The sequence below is a fragment of the Rhinolophus sinicus genome, linkage group LG05 (assembly GCF_036562045.2).
Source record: "Rhinolophus sinicus isolate RSC01 linkage group LG05, ASM3656204v1, whole genome shotgun sequence".
Lineage (NCBI taxonomy): Eukaryota > Metazoa > Chordata > Mammalia > Chiroptera > Rhinolophidae > Rhinolophus > Rhinolophus sinicus.
Window position 1 is genome coordinate 32,422,218 of NC_133755.1, and position 21,020 is coordinate 32,443,237.

Below are 21,020 nucleotides of genomic sequence, written 5' to 3' on the forward strand. Positions count from 1 at the left end.
ATCTTTAACCCACTCTTCAGTTGGGAAATGTTATGTCCTTCCTCTCCCAACTCCCGTCCTCCTCCCCTCCCCTCCCCTCTTCAAGCCTCCTTCCCATTCTAGTCTGATGTGAGAAGCCTCACAGAGGATTTCCACTTGAGAGGTGTGTTTCAGGAATGTTGCCTCATTGGCAGCCAGTCTTTGTGAGCATGGCAGAGACATCAGACCCTATAGATGCTCCAGGATCCTGAATGTCAAGAGGTGCTTTTCAGAAGAGCAAGGTGGCCCACCTTCGTCTCTCACTGTAGCTCACGTTTCTGGGAACTAGCAGTGCTATAGAGAGGCACATGCATGAAAGGAGAACTCCCCTGCCCTGGAGGTCCAGGGGCTCACAGGTGGCCGTAGGCTTTCCCTGGGCCCAGGGAAGTTGACTGGTGTCTCAGCTCCCATATGGCCTGGGCACTGGGATCTAGCTCTTTGGGTAGCCCTGCAGGTGGAAGCTGCCCCAGCTGTCAGCTGGGCAGACTGGTGAACTGAATGCGGCAGCCAGGGCTGTATCTAAAGATTGGATTTGTTATAAAATTATAATCAAGAAAGCAGCTGTGTCTTACTCTGGGTGCCACATGCTCCTCTAATTCTTTTGTTTGCCTCATTCCTGCTCATTCCTTATCTTCCTTCACTCTCTTTTCCAAGCTTCCCCTGCCCCCTGCCTTCTGTGCCGTCTTTCCATATCCTCTCCTCAGGCTTTTTCTTCTTCACTCCTCTCTGCCTGTCATTCCCTCCTCCCAGCGTTCTGAGTTAGTAAAGAGACAGGAAGTTAGGGCCCAGGGACAGGAAGTCGGGAGCCCAGGCCCAGCCTTGACTCCCTTATGTCTGAAGCAAATCATGTCCCTCTCTGGGTCCCTTTAGACCTTTGGATTCTGTTGTTTTCTTTCCTGGGCCTTGTCTCTTCTGCCTCCCTGGTCTTCTCTCTCATTCTTCCGTTGTCCTCCCCTCAGTCCTCCTCCTCCTTTATTCTGGGTGGCCATGCGTCCTGAGGGTGTGCTCCATGGGGAGGATGCATATATCCTTTACGGGCAGTTTTGGTGACTCCCTTGAGGCTCAAGGCTGGTTACGGTGGATTTTTTTAGGGCCCAACCTTAACTTCTCTCCTGCTCTCGGGAGCCTCTGCCCTTTTAGCTGGGTGTATCCCCCTCCTTTCTGAGGTCTCTAGAAAGTACATCTCGCCTGGGGAGGCCCCTGAGAGGCCTTAGGCATGGCCCTGGGCGCTCCCTCACCCAGTCCTCAGCTCAGGACCAGCTTGACGGCCAGGTTCTCCCTGAAAAGAGGGCGTATGAGTAGCCCAAGAAGAGTGAGTTCCATCCCCAGACCTTACGGGGTGGGGCCTTGGCATTGGCAGGAAGAGCAGGGAGACTGGAACCAGCTCTGGGTGCGGGGTTAGATCGGGATGCCTCAGAAAAAATAATAAAAGGGACTGTTGCAAAGCTCCAGGGAACAGATGTTTTCCATTTGGAGCCTGCCGAGAGAAAGCGCAGAGGGGGGCGGGTGGAGAGAGATGGAAGGAAGAGGAAGAAAAGCCAAGACAGACAGGCAAGAGGAGGGCAAGAATAGGCAGGGAAGAAGATGAACGAGTGGAGGGGGAAATCAGAGGCAGGGAGAGAGAGTAAAGGAACTAAGGGGATCAGAGAGGGACCCCCGGACACTGAGGGGACAGCAAGGCCCCTGTTGGCTGGGATGACTATGAGAGTTCAAGGAAACTCCAGTCACAGTGAGTGCTCATCCAGCCCTGGCGAGGGAAGGCTGGGTGGGTGTGGGTACCTCACGGCCCTGGCAGCCCATGCCAAGTGGTAGAGGATCAGGGCGGTAGGCGGGCACAGTGCCATGCGTCTCCTGCTAGGGCCGAAGCCAGCTGTCTGGGGAGCACCATGTTTGGTAAAACAACTGCCCAGGGCCACAGTCTAGGAAGAAGGGGTACACTGCAGCCCCCAGACCTGTGAGCCTGTCTGCAAGGCAGCCAGCAGCCCTCAGGAGCCCTCGCTTCTCTGGCTCTGTTGTGTGTCATCTGGTTTCCTGCCTGACTGGTAATGAAGTCCATTGGAGCAAAGCAGCCCGCCCCATTTTTCAGGGTATGTTTTCTGGTGTACAGCCAGCCCTACAAGGCCCAGGGCCCCAAGGAAGGAAGGAGGGAGGGATCCTGTAATTGAAGCCTGTTGATGTGAAGGCACTGCGAGGAGTCCCCAAGGGAGGGACCAGGGACAGCCTCCAGAGATGAGGCTCAGGAGATAGGGCGGCAGGTTGTAAATAGCTTAATGAGCCATGCCAGGATCAAGTGGGCAGGTGGGCCAGGCCTGGGGCCAGCCTGCCGGGGTGAGGTCTAGGGAAGTGGAGAAGCTGGCCTCTTGGGCTCAGCTCCTAGCGATGGAGGAAGCCACCACCACACCACGGGTGCTGATGCAGGAAGGGCTCCCCCACCCCAGTACTCACACCACACACTTCCTTCTGCTTCTCCCCTCTCCTCTGTGACCTCGGGGACTTCTGCCACACTGGAGCCCAGCACTCCAGGTCAGCACAGCCTCCCTTCTCTCTGCCAGTGCAAGTGCCCCTGAGCCTTCAGGCCTTAGCTCAAATGCTGCCTCTCCCAGGAAGACCTTCCTGATTTCACCAACACTTCTGACCTGACCCCTTCTGAGTGCCCAGAACACACAGCGTTGGCACTTCTCATTCCACTGCCCTGGGTCAGTCCAGTGGTTTGGTGGCTCGGTTGCCCCACCTCCCCTCCTTCTCCTTGTGGGAGGGCCAGGCACACAGCATTCAATGGTTATGAAGGCAGCCTGCTCAGGCCCAGGCAGCAGCTCCAGAAGGGAACACAACAGGGGAGCAGAGGAGAGCCAAGGCTGAGAAACCAACCCCTGCCCACTGGGCCAGCCCTCCCTGCAGGGCACCAGGTTTAAAGCCTCCCCTTCCCGAGGCCTCACCTCCCCGTGCTTTCTGCCTTGGGAATCTCCAGTTCAGGCTGTCTCAGGGAATAAGAACCCGCCTTTCTCTCTCTCTCTCTCTCCCTTAGCGTGGGAGCCTGGCTCCTCTGTGTTTAATTAATTCTCTGATTCTCCCAAATTCTGATCTCCGCTCAGGAAAAAGAGTACCTTGCTCAAAAAGCCCTTGGTAGTATTTTAGGATGTGGCAAGCCATGCGATTGCACAATGAGCCTGAGGCAACATTCACGCTAAGTACCCCAAGTGCTGTGTGCTGCAGTCCGGGCCTCGGTTAGGCCTCCTTCCTGCTTCTTGTTGGAACAGGAAGACGGGATGCCTGGGCCCAGGTTTCCCGCCTCTTTCCGGGAGCTTCCTTTGGGATATCTGTTATCCATCCCATCCCAGACCTAATCTGAACTCATCTAATCTCAGCTCTCAGCCTTTGCTAGGAACAACTCTTGGCAAAGTCACAAGCCAGGCTCTGCTTGTCCTTCTGTGCTCCCATCTGTGCAAGGGCCCCAGCCGAGCCCGGCGCTGCCATGAGAGGAGAGCTGAGGGCCACGAGGCCGAGCTGCAACCCCCATGAACCACATTGCTAAAAGCGCCTGCTGTGGGTGTGTACCTGCCCAGGAGGATTTGAAATGTGCATTTATGTGGGCTGGCACAGGATTGGAGAAACTGCCCCATTTTCCACTGATCTGGGGCAGATGGTGTGTGTGTCCCCTGTTCCTCTTAGTGCTGCAAAAAGTCCCGGGCTTTGGAAAGAGGCCGGGAGCTACTGGGGGGCCCAGCGCTGCCTTGCCCCTTCCCACTGAGGGCTGGGGTGAGCTCCTCTTTCTCTCAGTCTGGTTTGTTAGCATGGGGCTCATGAGAGCACCTGCCTTCCTCCCAGACTTGCTGAGGATTAAATGAGAGAAGATGCTTCACACAGTTGGGCCTGGGCCGACAGTCGGCTCTCAGTCAGTGCAGGCGGTTTGGTAGCTGTTACCAGCACTCCTTGGTGGCGCCCCAGCTCTGCCCCTTCACGGGGCTCCCTGGGCCTCTCTCCTCACTCAGCCTTGGCAGGGTCACTGGGCTCCCCCTCGGGCTCTGTGTACACCCAGTCTGCCTCCACCCCCCCGCCCCCAGACACATAATTAACAAGTGAGGTGAAGGGACACAAATTTAGTCACCTGAGCAAACACTGAGCTGGGCTCAAGCCCCCACTGCTGGGCTCTGAAGTCCGATGGCCCAGTGCAAACCTTACACTCCGAATTTACACTCCTTGTGGCCTTGAGTGAGTTCTTTACCCTCTCGGCCCCGGTTTCCCCTCCCTGAAGCGGGGGAATAAAAGTGCCTGCCCTACAGAGCTTGGTGTGGAGCACGCAGCACAGTACCTGACACAGTGCGCACTCAGAAACCATCACCTGGTCTTACCCACACCCCAGAGCCAGCTCGTCCTGTGCTGTGCCTGCGGGGGGTGGTTTCCACTAATCTGGGGCAGCTGTGTGTGTGTCCACTGTTCCTCTTGGTGCAGCAAAGTCCGGGGCTTTGGAGAGAGCCTGAGAGCTGCTAGGGGGCCCAGCTCTGCCTCGCCCCTTCCCTCTGAGGGACTGGGGTGAGCGTCTCCCTTCCACCTGAGACCGGTTCCCAGGGAGGGGGCCACAGCGTTGACTTTTGCAGCACTCTCACCTCCCACTGTCCATCTGGTTTCGCAGCTGAGCTGTTCATGGAGCAGCACCACCTGAAGGAAGCAGGTTTCTGCATCCAGGAGGCAGCAGGCCTCTTCCCCACCTCACACTCGGTCCTCTACATGCGGGGCCGGCTGGCCGAGATGAAGGGCAGCCTGGAGGAGGCCGAGCAGCTGTACAAGGAGGCTCTCACAGTGAACCCCGATGGCGTGCGCATCATGCACAGCCTGGTGAGTCAGCCCCGCACCCCCACAGAAGGGCTCAGGGCTCTCCTTTCCCCTCACCCGCTCCCTCCGTGCCTGGAGGTGCCTAGCTGCCACTGTTCCCTGGCGTAGGGGAAGGGGCGGGGGACAGGGAGGTGGCTTCCTCCCTCCTCTGTTAGGAGAGACAATGCTCCTTACAGAGGCAGGCCGTTTCCCTTCATCAGAGCCTGCATGCATTGATGAAAAAGTCTAGGATTGGTTGATGCTCTTTGTGACTTCCTTTTCGCTGTAACTTCCTGTACAGTCATCTAACCCCAAAGGGCTTTCACTGTTACTCATCAGATCCTCTCCCTGGATACTCTAGATACCAAATGCTCTTCTTTGTGGGGGTCCTTGGACCCTCTCTGATCACTGGGCCACCTCCCCCATTTCAGAGGGGCTCTGTGCCTCCTTAGCAGGATTCAGGGGGTGTCCTGGGGTGGGCTATCAGGTCCCGCCTGACTTGAGCACACACTCAGAATGGCCCATGGGGCCCCCAGTCCTAGAACTTGGAGCTCAGGACCTGGGTGCTCAGGACTCAGTGACCTTCCTCCGGTGGGAAGGTTTGGAGGCGGGGAGCAGGATGCTGCTGCCCTTGTTCTGACCTTGCCATTCTCTTACTGGGTGATGCTGGGCAAGCCAGCCACGGTCTCCGAACTTCCGTTTACTTCTCTGTGCGGTGAGGGCTCTCTGGTCCAGGAAACATTTATCGAATACCTGCTCTGACAGGTAGTGCAGTGGACCCCGGGCATGACTGGTTTTCCCTGCCTTCCTAAGCAGAGAGTAAGTGCAGTGTTCTGAAAGCGTGCAGACTTGCATATGCACAGTGATTTTGAAGTATAATTTAGGAGCCCACATTGAGCGACACAGCCTTCGCCTGTCAGGGTCTGGGTTCCACCTCGGATGTCCCCTTGGAGAGCTCTTTGAGGAGAACGACCGTGAGGTATCACTGACTTCTGCCACATGGAGAGCACAGAAGGATCAGGAGAATGACTCCAGATGGCTGCAGGGTTGTCACTGCCAAAAGGGGTCTGATTTGTTCATGAGTCAAAGCTCCAGGGAGTTAGATTTCAGCTGCGGGTCAGGAAGAGGGTATAACTCTTAGACTACTCCAAGCACAAACTCGAGTCATCTGGTGAGGGTGTTGCCAAGAAAATGGAAACATTGCATGGAGAGGAGCCGGACCAGGCCGTCTTTATAAGGTCCTTTCCAACCCGAGGAGTCCGTGCAAACAGATTAGAACAGGATTCCCAGGTCAGATATTATTCCCGCTGCCTTATTTCTTAAAGGCTTTGCCTGCTTAGGCCCAGGTGAATGTGCCATGTCACTTGAAGAAAGTTCACCCAGTGACATCACACCCTGGCCCACGTTCCCCTCCACATGGCTTCTAGTTGCCTTCCAGTCTGCTCAGCAAATGTTTGTTTTTTGCAAGGCACATCGTCCTTCCTCCCGCAATTGAGACATGAGCTCCTCTGATAAATGCCTCCCCGGAGGTCACATCCAGAAACTTGATTAGGGAGGTGGGAGGGAGGATGTGGGCTGTGTCATTAGGCCGGCAGCCAGGCAGAGCTGTCTGCCTTCCACTGTGCTCACGGATATGAGCCTGCCGTTCAGTTCCTCAAACCCGATGAAATCCAATATAACAAGTACAATTTTGAAGTAACAGTGTACCATTTTTCATTTATGCTTATTATTGTTTGTAGCTATTATCCAGAAATTGAAGCAGTTTCCAAGGGTGGGTTTCCATGGTAACTGAAGCGCTGTCCAGAGTGGCTCCCTACAGATGTTTCTGAAATGATCCCTTTTCTCTTCCTGGGATGTCTTTCCGATGTGATGAAATCAGAGGCAGGCCTGCCCATTGTTAAGGTTACAAGCAACCAGAGAGGCCGTTGGCTCCAGCGTGGGCAGTCCATCTCTTTTCCACACGCTCTGTTCCTGGCAGCAGCCCACACATATGCATACAGAGTAGCAAATTTCCATCCTGGAGAAGATTTACTAAGCGCCCTTTTCCCAAAGACACATGCACACATTGGTAGGTTGATCCCCAGTGTTCCCTGATCTAAGTGTCTTCCCTGTACTGGCCTCAGACTCAGGACATCTGGGACCTAATCCTGGCTCTGGCCCTAATTCATGTGAGTGATTTAGGAAAAGACACTTTCACACTCCTGGTGTCTCCTTTTGTAAATGAAGAATAATCTTTGTCATCCCTAGTCCGATGTTGTTTTAATCCAATGAGGTGACACATGTGAAAGTGCTTCTAAAAGTCTGCAGTGCAATCTCAGAGAAGGCAAAACCTGAGCAGCATATACACCCCCACTCTCCAGTCCCTCACCCGTGACAGACACTGCTAATCAATCCCTGCACTTTTCCCCACCGAGCACAGATGTGACATTGGGATCTTTTTTACCATGGTGCAACATGATGGGAGCCACTACCGGTCGGCCTGTCAGCTTGGCATTTATGTAAGGGAGTCATTGTAAAAACAGTCAGTAGAGAAGGAGAGAGGCATCAGTTATCTCAGCCTTTGTGAATTCCGGAGGTGGGTGTATCCGTGGAGAGTTATCCAGAGAAAGGAACGTGGAGGGGAACTGGTGTCCCCCCTGTGGAGTCATTGACAAGGCAAGTTCCCGGGGAGGAAATCCTGGCCTTACCACATCACTGTCACTTTGTGAGACATCAGCATCTGGTAGGTACAAGGGTCCCCTGAGAGCACAGCCACCTGCAGCCTGAGCTGGAGGAGCTCTCCGTCCTCAGTGAGCCCCCTCTGACGTAATGGTTGAGTCCCGCTCTCTGAGGTCTGGAAAGAGGAGGGTGGAGATAGACTCAGTGAGCTGTGTGGGGGCCGGGTTCAGCCCCACAGGCCTTAGGGCAGGATCATCCAACACTAAGAGGCTGGCCGCGGGGCGTGGATGTGGACAGGATGTTTGAGGAAAGGTTGGAGAAAGCCTCTGCGAGTGGAAAGCTGTCGCTCTCAGGAGCCAGGGTTCCACCATTTCTAAGAATATGAACTTTGCCCCGGAATCGTGTTCTCTCCTCTCCTTGTTCTGCTTCCTTCCTGCCCTGGATGTGACGGGAGACCTTTCCACGGGCTGGCTCCACCTTGGGCTCGGCTCAGGTTTTTCCACCCAGATCAGGCAGGAAGGAGACACCTCCTTGGCAGTGCTCCACCAAGGAAGAGCCTCCACTGTGCCCACAGCCGTGTCCCCGAGGAGTCGGTGTCCTTGAGTCCTGGTCCTGCAGCTGCCACTTCTGCTAGACTCAGGGATGGCCAGGTTGCTTTGGGAGAGTTCCAAGTGTAACAAAAAAAAGGCCATGCTTTCTGCAGGTGGAAATTCCCAGTGAAATCTCAGGAGTGGGTCCCGACAGTCTCTTCCAGCTCAGTCCCAACATTCCCAGCCTCCCCTCCAGGTAGCCAGAAACCCCACTCACTCAGCCTGTATGTTCAGAACTTAAATTACTGGTACAAGAATCTAGTTAAGAAGGGGAAGCCTAAACTTTACCTGCCTGCCCCTGAGGAAACAAGAGAAAGAAAGGACCGTGGGAAGGTCCTTTTCAAGATCAGCAGAGGATTTGGCCCCCAGATGGCACTGCTTTTCAGAGAGGATTTCACAGGCTCAGCCAGAGAAGGGTCCTTAGGCACCCTGCACTCGTCTCTTTGAGCTTCTTTGCCCTGCCCCTCCCAGGAACCCCTCTGCACCCCCAAGGGAGCAGGGATGCCTGGGGATGGCAAGAAGCCTAGGTGTGGCTGGCTGGTGGACTGGCCAAGTCCCTGAGAGCCGTCCCAAGATGGGGTTGCACTGAGCCCACCTGATCTTAATGGTAGGAGGGTCAGTAGCCCGGCTACAGACCAGCTTGCTCTCCTTCCCTCCGCTTGGCTGAGCTGGGAGTACAGATGCTTTGATGCAGCCTGTCTCACTGTAGAGAAAGCATCAGTCATGAGTGGGCAGGTACAGGTGCTTTCCTGCCACCTGCATTTCCTCCCGCCCCGCCCTCCGCTCCCAGGGACACAATCTGGGGGTGGGGTTTCCTGCTCCTCACTGGCCCCTGCTCCTGGCCAGGTTCCCTTCTTGAGACAGAGCTCCAGCTTCCTGCTGCCCCATCTCCCCAGAACCCTTTCCTTGTCAGGCACCCCAGCAGCAGGGGAGCCTGTCCTGCATGAGCTATGGCTCCTGAGTTATAATTTCTGAAGCAGTCCTGGTTGCTTGATCTGGCCTCTTCTCTCTCCAGATGCATCTGGAAAGATAGGAAGACAGCATTTCTGTGATCCGTTGCTCTCTGACGAGAGCATGGCTATGAATCATTCCCCTGCATTTGTTCCCTCTTGCTTCCAGTGTGATGCTGCTTTCTGATTCTTTGAGTGGGTTTAGGGGATCAAGGGCATGGCTATCCCCAGATGGCCCCAGAACCTCTCACCCCGCTCCCCCCAAACTGGGGTGTGCTGCAGCACGTCTCGAGTCCCCAGAAGCTTCCCATCACCATCCCTGGCCCCCACAAAGGTGAGGCCTGAGTCTGCAAGGACCAGAGCTCTGCCTTGCCCAGCCCTGAGGCTCTGGGTTGGGCCTTTTGCTGGTGCTCTAGGATCCAACAAGAAGTCTCTGCTTTGTGAGGCCAAAGAGGTGAACTCTGGCTACACAGAACTTCCCTTCCTCGACCTTCCCTGGCTGGCCCCATCCCCAGTCCTGCAGGGCAGGGCCAGACAGCAGATGGCACATCTAAGACATATAACCAGCACTGCCGGCCCTCAAGTTATGGGGTCACTTGGAGATTCCTTCCCCTCACTGGCTCTTCTATCAAATGAGGACCTCAAGGGGTAGTTTTAGGGCTCAGATGAGTTGAGACCTGTGAAAAGAGACCATCAGGCATTTCTGTCACCATGTGCATGAAAGACTGGGTGGCGAGTGGCCTGAACCCACCTTTGACCAGGCTGGCCGACCCTGCTGCTATCGGGTGAGGGCCTAAATAAATTTCCTTGTGCTGCCAGGTGGCCCATGGTGCCAGCAGGGTGCTAAAAAGGGAGGGAGGAGGTTCGGGGCAGGGACCAGGGACTTCAGAGCTGCTCCTGGAGCTCGTTGGCTGGGACAGTTTTTAAGCCCCAGTGTCAGAACCGGCTGGGGCCTGCAGGTGGGAGCCTGACAGCCTTTGAGTCTGACTGACCTGGTCCGAGTCCCACTTCGCCTAGACTTGCAGTTTCACCTGCCCAAGTTCCTCAGCCTCTTAGAACCTCAGTGTCCTTGTCTGTAAAATGGGAACCAGGTGCCAAGCAGCTAGGGCTCCTGTTAGATTAGGCCAAATAATTCTGTAAGTTAACGGCCCCGTACTGGGGGTTCCTTGTATCTTTTTCATTTAGAAGTACAGCTCCCAGTCCAGGTTCAGACGCTCCTGGTTGGCAGAGGGAAGTGGAAGCCCAGAGCCAGCCCTACAAACTCACTGTAGTAAAGCTGCTTAACCCTCACTGAGCCGACAGGTGACTCTGGCCAAGGCACAGATGTGGACATGGACCCCAGCTGCCCTGTGGCTAGGACAAGCGCGTACACAGTATGAGGCCCGGCTGACCTTAGCTGAGAGTGAGGGCAGCCTATTCAGTAGGCAGGCGTTTGAGCCGAGGAACGAGGGGGATCTGAGACCTGGTCTTGCAGTCTTATATGTTGGATGAGACTCTGCAGTTAAAGGGGCCCCCTGGAGCCCTGAGGCTGTGGGCGAGGAGGAGCAGGGAAGGCCAGGCTCTGGGGAGGCCCTGTTCAGGCCTGCTCTCTGGCCTGTACTCATACCAGACTGGTTCAGCCTCTGCTTCCTGACTCTAAAGAGGAAAGGCGTTCTGCGCAGCTGAGAAGTGAAACTTGGTGCCCGGTCTTCTGGATGTTCCGTGACTCTGGACAAAGCCACAGTACACAGAACAGCAGGGACTCTGGTTCCTGACGCCCCATCCCTCAGGGCCCAGGATGCCCTGTCTACACTAGGCCTCCCTGTTTGTCAGTTTCCTGAGCTGTGGCAGGTGGCTTAGAGGGCCCAGGCAGCCCGAGGGCACGGGAGGACCCAGAAGTCTTACGCTGTGCTGGGTGGGTGTAGAGCACCTGAGTTCTGGCACACACCTGGCAGCCCCTCATCAATGAGTCCACCTACCCCACCAGCTCCAGTAGGTGGGGACTGTTGCTTCTGTTTGACAGAGCGGTTCAATAGGAAGATCTTGTTGGTCATTTGACCTCCTAGAGGGGTGATTTTTATTGCATTCTGTCTTCCTCCTCCTTCCCCAGTACTGCCTGAGGTCTGTAGTCCCTGATGGGAAAGTGGAGGAGGCAGGAAAAGAGAGTTCTGGGGGCTCACGGTGTGGAAAAGTGGGAGTTGCAAGGGCGTGTTCCCCCAGCACTGGTCTCGCTGGTGTTTGGAGGCCCCTGCACCCCACCTCACCCTCAGCCCAGGCTCAGAGACCTTCCAGAAGATGACGGCGGTTCCCCTGGCTCTAGCTCAGGATTCTGGAAAGCCTTCGGCTGGTGCGTGGGCTTCTGAAGTCCATGCCAACCCTGATGAGGAGGTGGAAAGGAAGCTTTCTGTCACCTTGTCAGAGATTCGGATCAGAATGTTAGTTAAGCACTGTTGGCTTAGTTTAGCCCCAGAATCAATGGTCTGAAAGACTCACTGTATCTGCAGGGTTCAGCCCTTTCTTCCTTATCCAGTAGGCCAGCACCCCGCACCCCAGATAGACCCTTACCGCCCCCGGAGGCTCTGCCTTCTGGTGTGAGAAGGGGACTTCTGCAATAGGCCCCCTTCTCACGGCCCGTCACAGGGTCTTTACTTCTAGAATCCAAAGTCCAGAAACCTCACTACAGCCTCCTGGCTTAGCCCTGAGAGCCTGGCCATGTCCCGGGTGGGCAGAGCCCCCAGCCAGCCCAGAGAGCAGGAGGAGGAAAGGCCAAGACCCCTGACTAGATGTAGGGCTGGCAAGGGAGCCCCCAGGATGTGACTCGTCCTCTCATCAAGCCAGTGCTTATCCTGCAGCCTGGCCTGGCGCCCTCTGAAGACAGACACACCCCACCCCAGCCAAGAGGCCCACTGGTGTTCTTCCACTTCTCCCTTCTGGGGCCCCAGCAGGAGGAAGGGACAGGCATGAGTTCTGCCACCTGAGGAGCATAGCCACCGCTGCTACCCCAGAAGACCCCCCACCTAGGCTGGGTTCCCTCAGCAGAGGCCGCTTCCTACAACAACCTGGGGGAGCTCTGGGGACACTCGTCAGCCAGGCATTGGGTGGGGTCGAGAAGGATTTGTGCCCCTTCTCCCAATAGGAAAGTAGGACTAGCCTGTGGCTTTGGGGCTCCCCCAGCTCCAGGATAGATGTGGTGGTGTGTGGGCTGGGTTCTCAGCCAGGAGAGATGCCTCCTTCCCAGTCTAGTTGCATCGGTCGAGGCTGACACACCTGGGAAAATTCAGCAGGCTGAAATGTGGGACTCCCTCAGTGGGGGTGGCATCACCCCAGGATGGGTGAAGGGAGGGAGCCTTCTAGTGGAGCAGCCTCAGAGGTGGTCCCACCACAGTTTCCTCCCTGCAGCCCTGGATCCCTCTCTTGAAGCAGGAGATTCCAGGGACCAGTGGGCTCTAGCAGCCTCCAGCTGATTCCCGGCTTCCCAGCTGGAAAGGCTGTGACAGAATCCCAGGAATGTGCCTTGAGCTCAGAAAGAAAATTCCCAAAATAACTTCTATAAATACTTGAGGGTAGGGGTGGGGAGGGAGCTCTCAGCCTGCCTACAGCTGGCCTAGTACTAGGGCTAACTTCCCAGGGCAGGCCTCCCCCCCAAAATAAGAAAAAGGCGCACACAGCCAGGACCTTCCTGCTTCCCCATCCCTCTGGGGGACAGTGTCTGGCACTGAATTAATGAGGTGAGATGGTGTGCAGTGGCAATTATGAAAAACAAGACCAGATCCTTCATCCCCACCCCAGGCTGCAGGCCCTGGCCCCACCCTGTACCTCCATAGAGAACCTGGGCTCCTAACAGGCAGGGTCCCCCTCACAGAGCCCCTCAGGCTGCCTGTCCTTGTGGCCCTAAGCAGGTCACTAAGCACGCATGACTGCCTCTGGTGTACGGGGCTCTGAGCCCAGCTCTCTGGGACTACTGTCCTGTGGGGAATGGCCAAAGAGGCAGGAGCCAGGGACCGGTCCCTCTGCCTAAGGAGGGGCAGGGCGTGTATCACATTCAACAGCCTATGGGAACGGAGCACAGTGTCAAGGTAATGGTGTGGCTGGGGGACTGCTGGCCTCTGGGAATGCTTACTGGGGAGAGGTCCCAGGTAGAGATGTGGTCAGGTACACCCTCCTCCCTGAGAGCCAGGACGGGAGGGAGGGAGGAGTGGACGAAGTCACGAATTTCTGGGACTGCCCACCCAGCCCTGCCCCTCCCTGCGCGGCTATAATAAACCCTGGCCCCTCATAGGCGCAGTGCTCGTCGCCCTCAGCAGCTTGCACTTTGTGTTCTGATCCCTGTGCGCTGGCAGCACAGCTATGGCCTCTCCCAGATACCCAGCGGGTCTGCGTTCTCTGGGCTCAGGGTACCCCCTGGCCACGTTAGGGACATTTGGATGGAATGGTGGTCCCACCATCTCCCTGGAGACCCGTTGTCTAGGCAGCTGTGGTAGGAGTGCCAGAAGGGTGACAGGGGGCCCTCAGCAGTGCTGGGCTGAGGGCAGAGCAGGTGAGACCTCGCGTCTTCCTGGGGCAGGCCCTGCCCAGTTGTCAGGCAGCAAACAGCTTCAAGTTGCTACCAAACATGAACGGGCTGGTGTCTCGGGCAGGTGGCAGCGGATCTCGTTACAAGCCCTGGGCCTCTGGGCCCCAGCCTGACCCCAGCGTGGTGTCTCCTTTCAGGCTCGAAGGTCAGCACCCCAGGGTGGGGGGGACGTGATCCAACCTCAGCCTAGCCCACAGACCCACAGACTTCCCCACAGAGAGCCTGCCCGCCAGAGAAATCAGCTGTTGCACACCATTTTGCCTACCGCCCCCCCACCCCGGACCCTCTACTCATCCTGGGGACACTTCCATTTGCTGTCAGCCTACTATGTGTCCCACTCCCCAATTTCACATTCATCCTTGTAGAATCCTCATGACAGCCTATGAGGAAGGACTGTTCCATTCCCTAGTTTACAGATGAGGAAACCACTCAGAAAATGGGCCACTTGGCCAGGGTCACGGCACTTGTCAGTGGCAGAGCTGGGGTTCCTGTGCCTGTGGAGCCCTGGGCTTGTCTTCTACGCAGAGTATACAGAGGAGCTTACTGGAAACCCTCCAAACTGAAAATAACACATGCATGCACATGCGCACACATACATACACACACGCATGCCCGTATGCACTCCCCAGATATGTCCAGCCCACAGGCATATCTGGCCCCTTCTCAAACACCCACACGTTTCTTGAGATCAGGGGTTTTCAAACTCATTTTTAGATGGAGCCTTCTCTTCAAGAAACTCAATATAGAAATCTTAGTATGTAAAAGCCACTGCGCGTCCTCCCCTTCCCCCGGTGGCCTTCCCCATTTGTCCTCTGTCGCTCCCCCATGGGCAGTACTCACAGGGCTCAAACCTTCCATTTTTGGTGCTTAATTTTGGTGTGTGGAGGGCTGTCATCTCGCCTTCCTTCCCTCCTCCCTGTGGGCCCTGTTCCATCGAGAGCTGCTCAGGGTCCCTCTTCCAGGCCCTGTGGGCAGAATGGCTTGGCCTGGAGCCCTGCTGGCCAAACTGGGCACAGCCCTCTGGTCCTAGGCAGCCCTGAGTCAGCACTGCTCCCATCTGGCCAGAGCCAGGGCCCCTGCTTTATGCTGAACCCTTCCACGGCTCCCCTGTCGTTCCCTGTCCTCTGTCCCATCCATGTGGTTCCCTGGGGATGGCTTCGCCCTGGGTTGAAAAGACTGAAAACAGTTCCCCCTTCTTTTCCTTCCCCCTGGCCCCAGGATCGCCAGCCAGTGCCTCCAGAGAGGGAGAGGCTTTTCCTAGGGCTTCCTGAGCACCAGCTCTCTCCTCTGTCTAATTGGTCGTGTTCTAGGCTCTCGGAGGACTTTATGAAATCAGCCATGTGCATCTTCCCCAGTGGGTCTCCATAGCAACAGAGGGCCTAACTCTGGGGAGCGCAGTGAGGAGGAAAATGTTCCAGCTAAAAATGTACACGGCCATCAGTGGGCGGGCACCCGAAAGGGGGCTGCCGGCACATGGAAGGCAGCTCCCCGCCCCAACCCCAGCCCCCGCCTGTCCAGGAAGTCAGTGTTGTTCATGCTTTACCTCCTATGTTTGAACGAGACTTCCCCCCTCCCCCGTGCTGCCATCTCATGCCCCCTCTGAGGGCTGCAACACAGATCAGTGGGACAGTATGGTACAAAGCAGCCTTTCTGGGACCAGAAGCCAACCTGGCCCCTTCCCACCACCCTGTCCCCCCACCTACCCGCACCCTTCCCAATGTGGGTGGAAGTAGACGTAGAGGGCGGGGTGCTAGTTTCACTTCCCAACCCCTTTTGTGACAATTCCTGTCACTTCTGTCTCTTGGGCAACGGGGTTGTTGGAGCCAAGCTCCTGACCATCCTGAGCCAGAGCCCTCCTCTCACCCAGCGTCTGTCCCTGGTCCCCAGTCGTCTGACTGTCCTGCTATGACCCTCACCTACCAGGCCAGGCTGGGATGGACGTTAGGTCCCAGGACCCAGACGTCCCCAGGAAGACTGGCTACTAATGTAGGCAAAGGAGCTGCCCCCACCCACCACAAGCTTGAGGTTCTCCCCTCCGTTATAGAGTCTGGAGCCTGCAGCATACATTCCTCAGTGTCCCTGGGGAGAAGGGCAGCTCGGCGGTGCAACAACAAGGCTGGGAGTAACAGACCCATTGACTGAGGCTCACACAGGCCACACACTGTTCAAGTGCTTTACATAGACTGACTCGTGTAAACTTCACAACTTCAAGGTGCCTACTGTGGTTTTTCCCATTTGTGGGTGAGGAAACAAGGGCCAGAGAGTGATGGCTTGCCCAGGATCCCCCACCTGGTAAAGAGGACACTCAAAGCCAGGGTTGCTGACTTGAAAGCCCATCCCTTGGGGCCAGGAAGGACACCACTCCCACAGTGGGTGATTCAGGAGGCTGGGCTGGAAGCAGGTTTGGGGTGGGGACAGGTAGGGTTTGCATTCATCAAGGGCACAGTCTCTTGAGCATACCCAAGCCTGAGGCACCAAGCCTGGAGCCCTCCCTGGCGGGTGGCTGGTGGCCAAGCTGCTTCCCGCTCCTGGCCCCATTGGTCAGGACGTCCCTACCCCAGGACATCCTCACTAACCCCCCACCCTGTGCTTGCTCTTCAGGGTCTGATCCTGAGTCGGCTGGGCCACAAGAGCCTGGCCCAGAAGGTGCTGCGGGATGCCGTGGAGAGGCAGAGCACCTGCCACGAGGCGTGGCAGGGCCTGGGAGAGGTGCTGCAGGCCCACGGCCAGAGTGAGGCTGCAGTCGACTGCTTCCTCACCGCTCTTGAGCTGGAATCCAGCAGCCCGGTGCTGCCCTTCTCCATCATTCCCCGAGAGCTCTGACACTGCCCTGCAGCAGCAGGGAGAGAGGGGACTACCCAGGGTGGCGGGAGGCAGGCACAGGCAGGCAGCAGGGAGCCTGGCTCAGGTAAACTGTGGGGCCTCAGGGAAATACATCTCTAGGGAACACTTCTGCAGGCTGCAGCCCTAGTTCACCTCGCCTCCCCTACCCCACCCCTACATTTCCTCCAGGGCCAGCTGGGTGTGGGAGCTGCTCATCTGGAGCTGGGTGGACCAGATTTGCATCAAAAGCAAATTCCTTGTTCCTTGGGACATTGTGGCTTTTATGAGCAAGGAAGTGTCTGGGAGGCCACATCAACATGGGAGGGCCCTCCCCGGAGTTTCTGTGCATCACCTACATGTGCAGTGATGGTCTATGCGGCTTGGATGCCTCCCCCTACCCATCTGGAAACGCCTGGACTGTCCCTGCCACCCTCCTTCAATATCCCTGACCCGGGTTTCAGCCTCGCACAAGCTTTAGTCTCGAACCTCAGCTCATTGCTAACAGCAAAGATGAGCACCCGGAACTGCCCTCCAGCTGGGCCGAGGCGGTTCTCCTGGGTTCTTTCCTCCACGAGGCAGTCTGCTTGAACCCTAAGTGACTTAGAGTCATGACGACTGGACTTGCTTCCCTGAGAGCCTCACAGCTGTACTTCACCCCACCCAGGCCTCTGTGCCTTGGGGAGCCCCGCGGCCCTTGGCCCACGCCTGTCTCAGGACAAGGTTTTGGATCACTCTCAGGTCTTGCCCATGGCAGTCACGGCTTGAAGAATCTGCTGGCAAGTGGGAAGAGGATGGACCTCTGGGTTCCTTTCCCAGACTTTGAGTTGGTGGGTGATGCCCAGCGTTGCCCTTCTTTGCCCGATGAGGCCAGTTGGGTCTCACTGTGCTCTTCCTCTCTGTTGCCGAGTGCCTTTGGGGCCTCTGGTGTCTGACCAGGGCACTGAGCACTGGCCCTAACTGACCTTCCGTTTCCACTCACCTCCATCCCTGGAAATGCCCCAGCCGAAGCGGCCTCCTTAGGCCCTAAGCCATCGCCCCAGGATGGGCCTCAGGATACAGACATGGCTGCTGAACGCAGCCCTTGCACATCATTCCTTCACGCCTTACCTTTCTGGGCAATGGGTACAATGCAGATCACTAGGGGTTATAATGTGGAGATGGGCAGTCTCCAGGACTGCCCCCAATTCATCTCACCACCCACAGCCCATTTTCACCTCTGGCTTTCTCGGGTAACCCGAGCCCCACCCTGGCCATTTGGTTTCCCCTGCCTGGCACCAAATGACTGTGGTTGAAGACCTGAGGAAGAGACGGAGCCTGGCACCTCCTAACTGGTTGAGTAGGCCTCTGTGTACGTGACTCCCTTGTCTGCAGGGGTCCTGGGTGCCAGTGGGTGGGTGTCTTCCCTGCTGCTCCCCTAGTCTGCTGCATGATGTGCTTGGAATTCTTCCCAAGAAGTCAACCCCCCGTGGGTCTATCAGGGAATCCTTTTTTCTCTGCACTTTGGGTTTTTGTTTTAAAGCTCCATGAGGTATATCTCTCATTTTAAGGTGTGTGGGAAAGTCAGGCGAGGACTGCCCTGGTTTGTCACAGCCCAGTCTTTCTGTTGGGAGACCCGCCCTCCTCGCTGCACTGGCTCAGCACTGCACCCCCAGGTACTTCCCCAGGAGAGCCTGTACCTCCTGGCCTCTCACCAGGCGAGCGACCCTGCAGAGAACACCAGATCCTTTACCTCCTAGTTGAAGGATTTCTATCTGTGTGTGTGTGTGTGTGTGTGTATAAATATATATATGATAGAGATCTATTTTTATTCTGGAATTCTGTTAGAAAACAGTAAACAAGAAAAAGCAGATGCCATTGATTTGCCTTGGGGTGACCAAAGCGGTCGGTAATCCTTCGTAGTCGGAAAGGCACCAGTGTGTTTTGACTTGTACTTGCCCTCGGAGGAGGCCTCAGAGCACTGGGCCAAGTTGCTGCCAGTTCGCAGATTGAATAAAGAGACCCTTGAAGGGGAAGCAGGTTTGTCTGAAGTGGCATGTTCATTTGACACGCAGGTGGCCCCGGAAAAGGAACAGGCCTTGAGCAGGCCCTGGAGAGGAGGGGGGAATTGCAGGAGGAGAGAGGCCCAAAGAGTCATGAAGGCTAGGGCCTGGGCCACCCAGCGGGGGAGGTGTGTGGAGGAGGAAGGAGGGGAGGCAGGGCCTGCTGAGGAGAATGTGATTTGAGCTCCCTCTTGGGAGAGTGGTTGGGCACGGTGGGGGCTTGGGGAGGGCTTTGAGGTCAGGCAGAAGCCTGGAAGTGGCTAGGAGGAGGCACTGGGGTCCAGGCAGGACCAGCTAGAACAGGTCTCATTGTGGCCTGCCACCTGTCCTTTGGTGGGCCTGAGCCCCTGCTGCCTCCAGGGCCCATCTAGGAGAAGCCAGAGCCAGACTTGCCATCTGAATTTGAGAGACTGTCCCAAGGTCAGCTCCTGGGGAAGGAGGGAGGGGTGTGTGGTGAGGACCCAGGCCGCATGCAGATGAACCACCTGGGAGGTCCATACGTACCTATACACTCTTAACATGTAAGTTATTACCACATACCCGACATACTATGTATGTTATAAAGTGCATGAAGTTTTTTTTTTAAGATTTATTGGGGAAGGGGAAGGGGACTTTATTGGGGAACAGTGTATTTTTCCCAGGACCCATCAGCTCCAAGTCAAGTTGTCCTTTCAGTCTTAGTTGTGCAGGGCGCAGCTCAGCTCTAAGTCTAGTTGCTGTTGTTCAGTCTTAGTTGCAGGGGGTGCAGCCCACCATCCCTTGCAGGAGTCGAACCGGCAACCTTGTGGTTGAGAGCACGCGCTCCAACCAACTGAGCCATCCGGGAGCTCAGCCACAGCTCATCTTCATTATAGTTGTGGAGGGCGCAGCCCGCTGGCCCATGTGGGAATCAAACCGGCAATCCCGTTGCCCAGAACTTACGCTCCAACCAACTGAGCCACCCATCCGCCCCAGTGCATGAAATTTTTGAAGGATTACGTATTTTGACACAGAAGCTCTGGGTTCTTTGTGTGCCCCCAGGATGCATTTGGCACACCCACAGCTGCATCCCACCACTTTGAAGACCGCTGCCCTTGAGGCTTCCCCTAGAACTCGGCTGGCCTAGACAGCTTCCTGCTCTCATGGCCTCCCCCATCCCCACCTTCAGTTCTATTGGTTATGGTTTTGCTGTCCTAGGGAGAAAGGGTCTTTCTTGGAGCCTTTGGGTACCCAGCTTCTCATTCGCTGTGGTACTTTCTTTTAAGGAAACACATCCACAATCTTCAGTGATTTAACAATTAGTATCAGATTACTTATCACACACTGTCACCCACAGTTCATGGCCCCCTGGGGTGAGAATGAAAGGCCATAGGTGTTACATTATCTGCCAGCCTGGGAGAAAGTTCCAGAAAGTTCATCCTACAAGGAAGAGAAGGGAGGGAGGGAGGTCTTCCTGTTCTATATGCTGGCTTTCCCAAGCTGACCTCAAGTTGGTTAGATGGAAAGTCAAGCAGGAGGGGAGACATTTCCTGACCCCTAGTTCCTGGTCTGTAGACCCCGTGTTCATGCATAAACCCTCACTGGAGAAGGAGAGAGCCAGCCCTGTGTCCAATCCATTGTGCCAGAACAAGGGTTGGAATCTGGGGACAAGACTCGAGTTGCACTGTCACCCCCATGGACCTCCAGCCCACCCACCACTCTCCAGGACACAGCCCTTCAGTATTATTAGTGTTTATCTGCAGGCACAAATATGAATGGAATTTCAGCCAACACCACCCAGACTCCTCTCTGGTACCAAAGTGCTCATTGTTGCATTTGCACCCCTGACCCGGGCATTCAGATGTCGTCACCATGCAGATATTTCTTGGTCTTGTTTGGGAAGCATCCAGCTAAATAAACCTCCCCCAGACCACGCTGCCAGCTCTCAATGGCAACCCACTGTGATCCCAGAGCCCACAATCCAATGTGGCCTCAGGCAAGGATCTGGGCATTGCTGGAGCACTGATGAGAGGCACCCAACCAGCCTGGGGAGGGTGTTTGGGGCACCTCAAGGGCCATAGGGAGAGCACTATTTCAAGCAGAAGGATGCCTCACTCCCCATCCCAACTATAGGTTAGATAGATGGTGGAAGTCTGAATAAGGTCTCCCAAAGGTCCACGTCCTAAACCCCAGAACTTGTGAATATGTTATATGGCAAAGGGGTTTTGCAAACATGATGAAGTTAAGGACCTTCAGATGGGGAGCTTATCTGGATTAATCAAGTGAACCCATATAACCACAAGGATCCTTATAAGAGGAAGACAGGAAGGTCAGTCAGGGGTAGATGTGATGGGAGCAGGAGTTTGGAAAGATTTGAGGAAGGGGCCATGAGCAAAGGAATGTAGGTGTTCTTTAGATGCTGAAAAATACAGGGAAACATACTCCCCTGGAGTTTCCAGAAGGAATCAGTCCTGCTACCACCTTGACTTTAGTCCACTGAGGCTGATTTTGGCCTTCTGACCTCCAAATTGTAAGAGAATAATAAATGTGTATTGTTTTCAAACAACAAAGTTTATGGTAATTTGTTATACGAGATCTAACAATTAAGTTCATGAACTTGCCA

The 21,020-nt window shown here is 55.7% G+C and overlaps 1 protein-coding gene across 3 annotated transcripts in view; it reads left to right on the plus strand.

Moving 5' to 3' along the window:
• The window catches only part of TTC7A (tetratricopeptide repeat domain 7A), a 113,423-nt gene extending 95,006 nt beyond the window's left edge, over positions 1 to 18,417 (plus strand). For all 3 annotated transcript variants that reach the window (XM_074331946.1, XM_019748610.2, XM_019748611.2), the window contains 2 exons: positions 4,649 to 4,851; positions 16,179 to 18,417. In XM_074331946.1, the coding sequence (XP_074188047.1) occupies positions 4,649 to 4,851; positions 16,179 to 16,400 (425 nt within the window). In that variant the 3' untranslated portion in view covers positions 16,401 to 18,417. The remainder of the gene's footprint in view (positions 1 to 4,648; positions 4,852 to 16,178) is intronic.
• Positions 18,418 to 21,020: the final 2,603 nt, after the last annotated feature.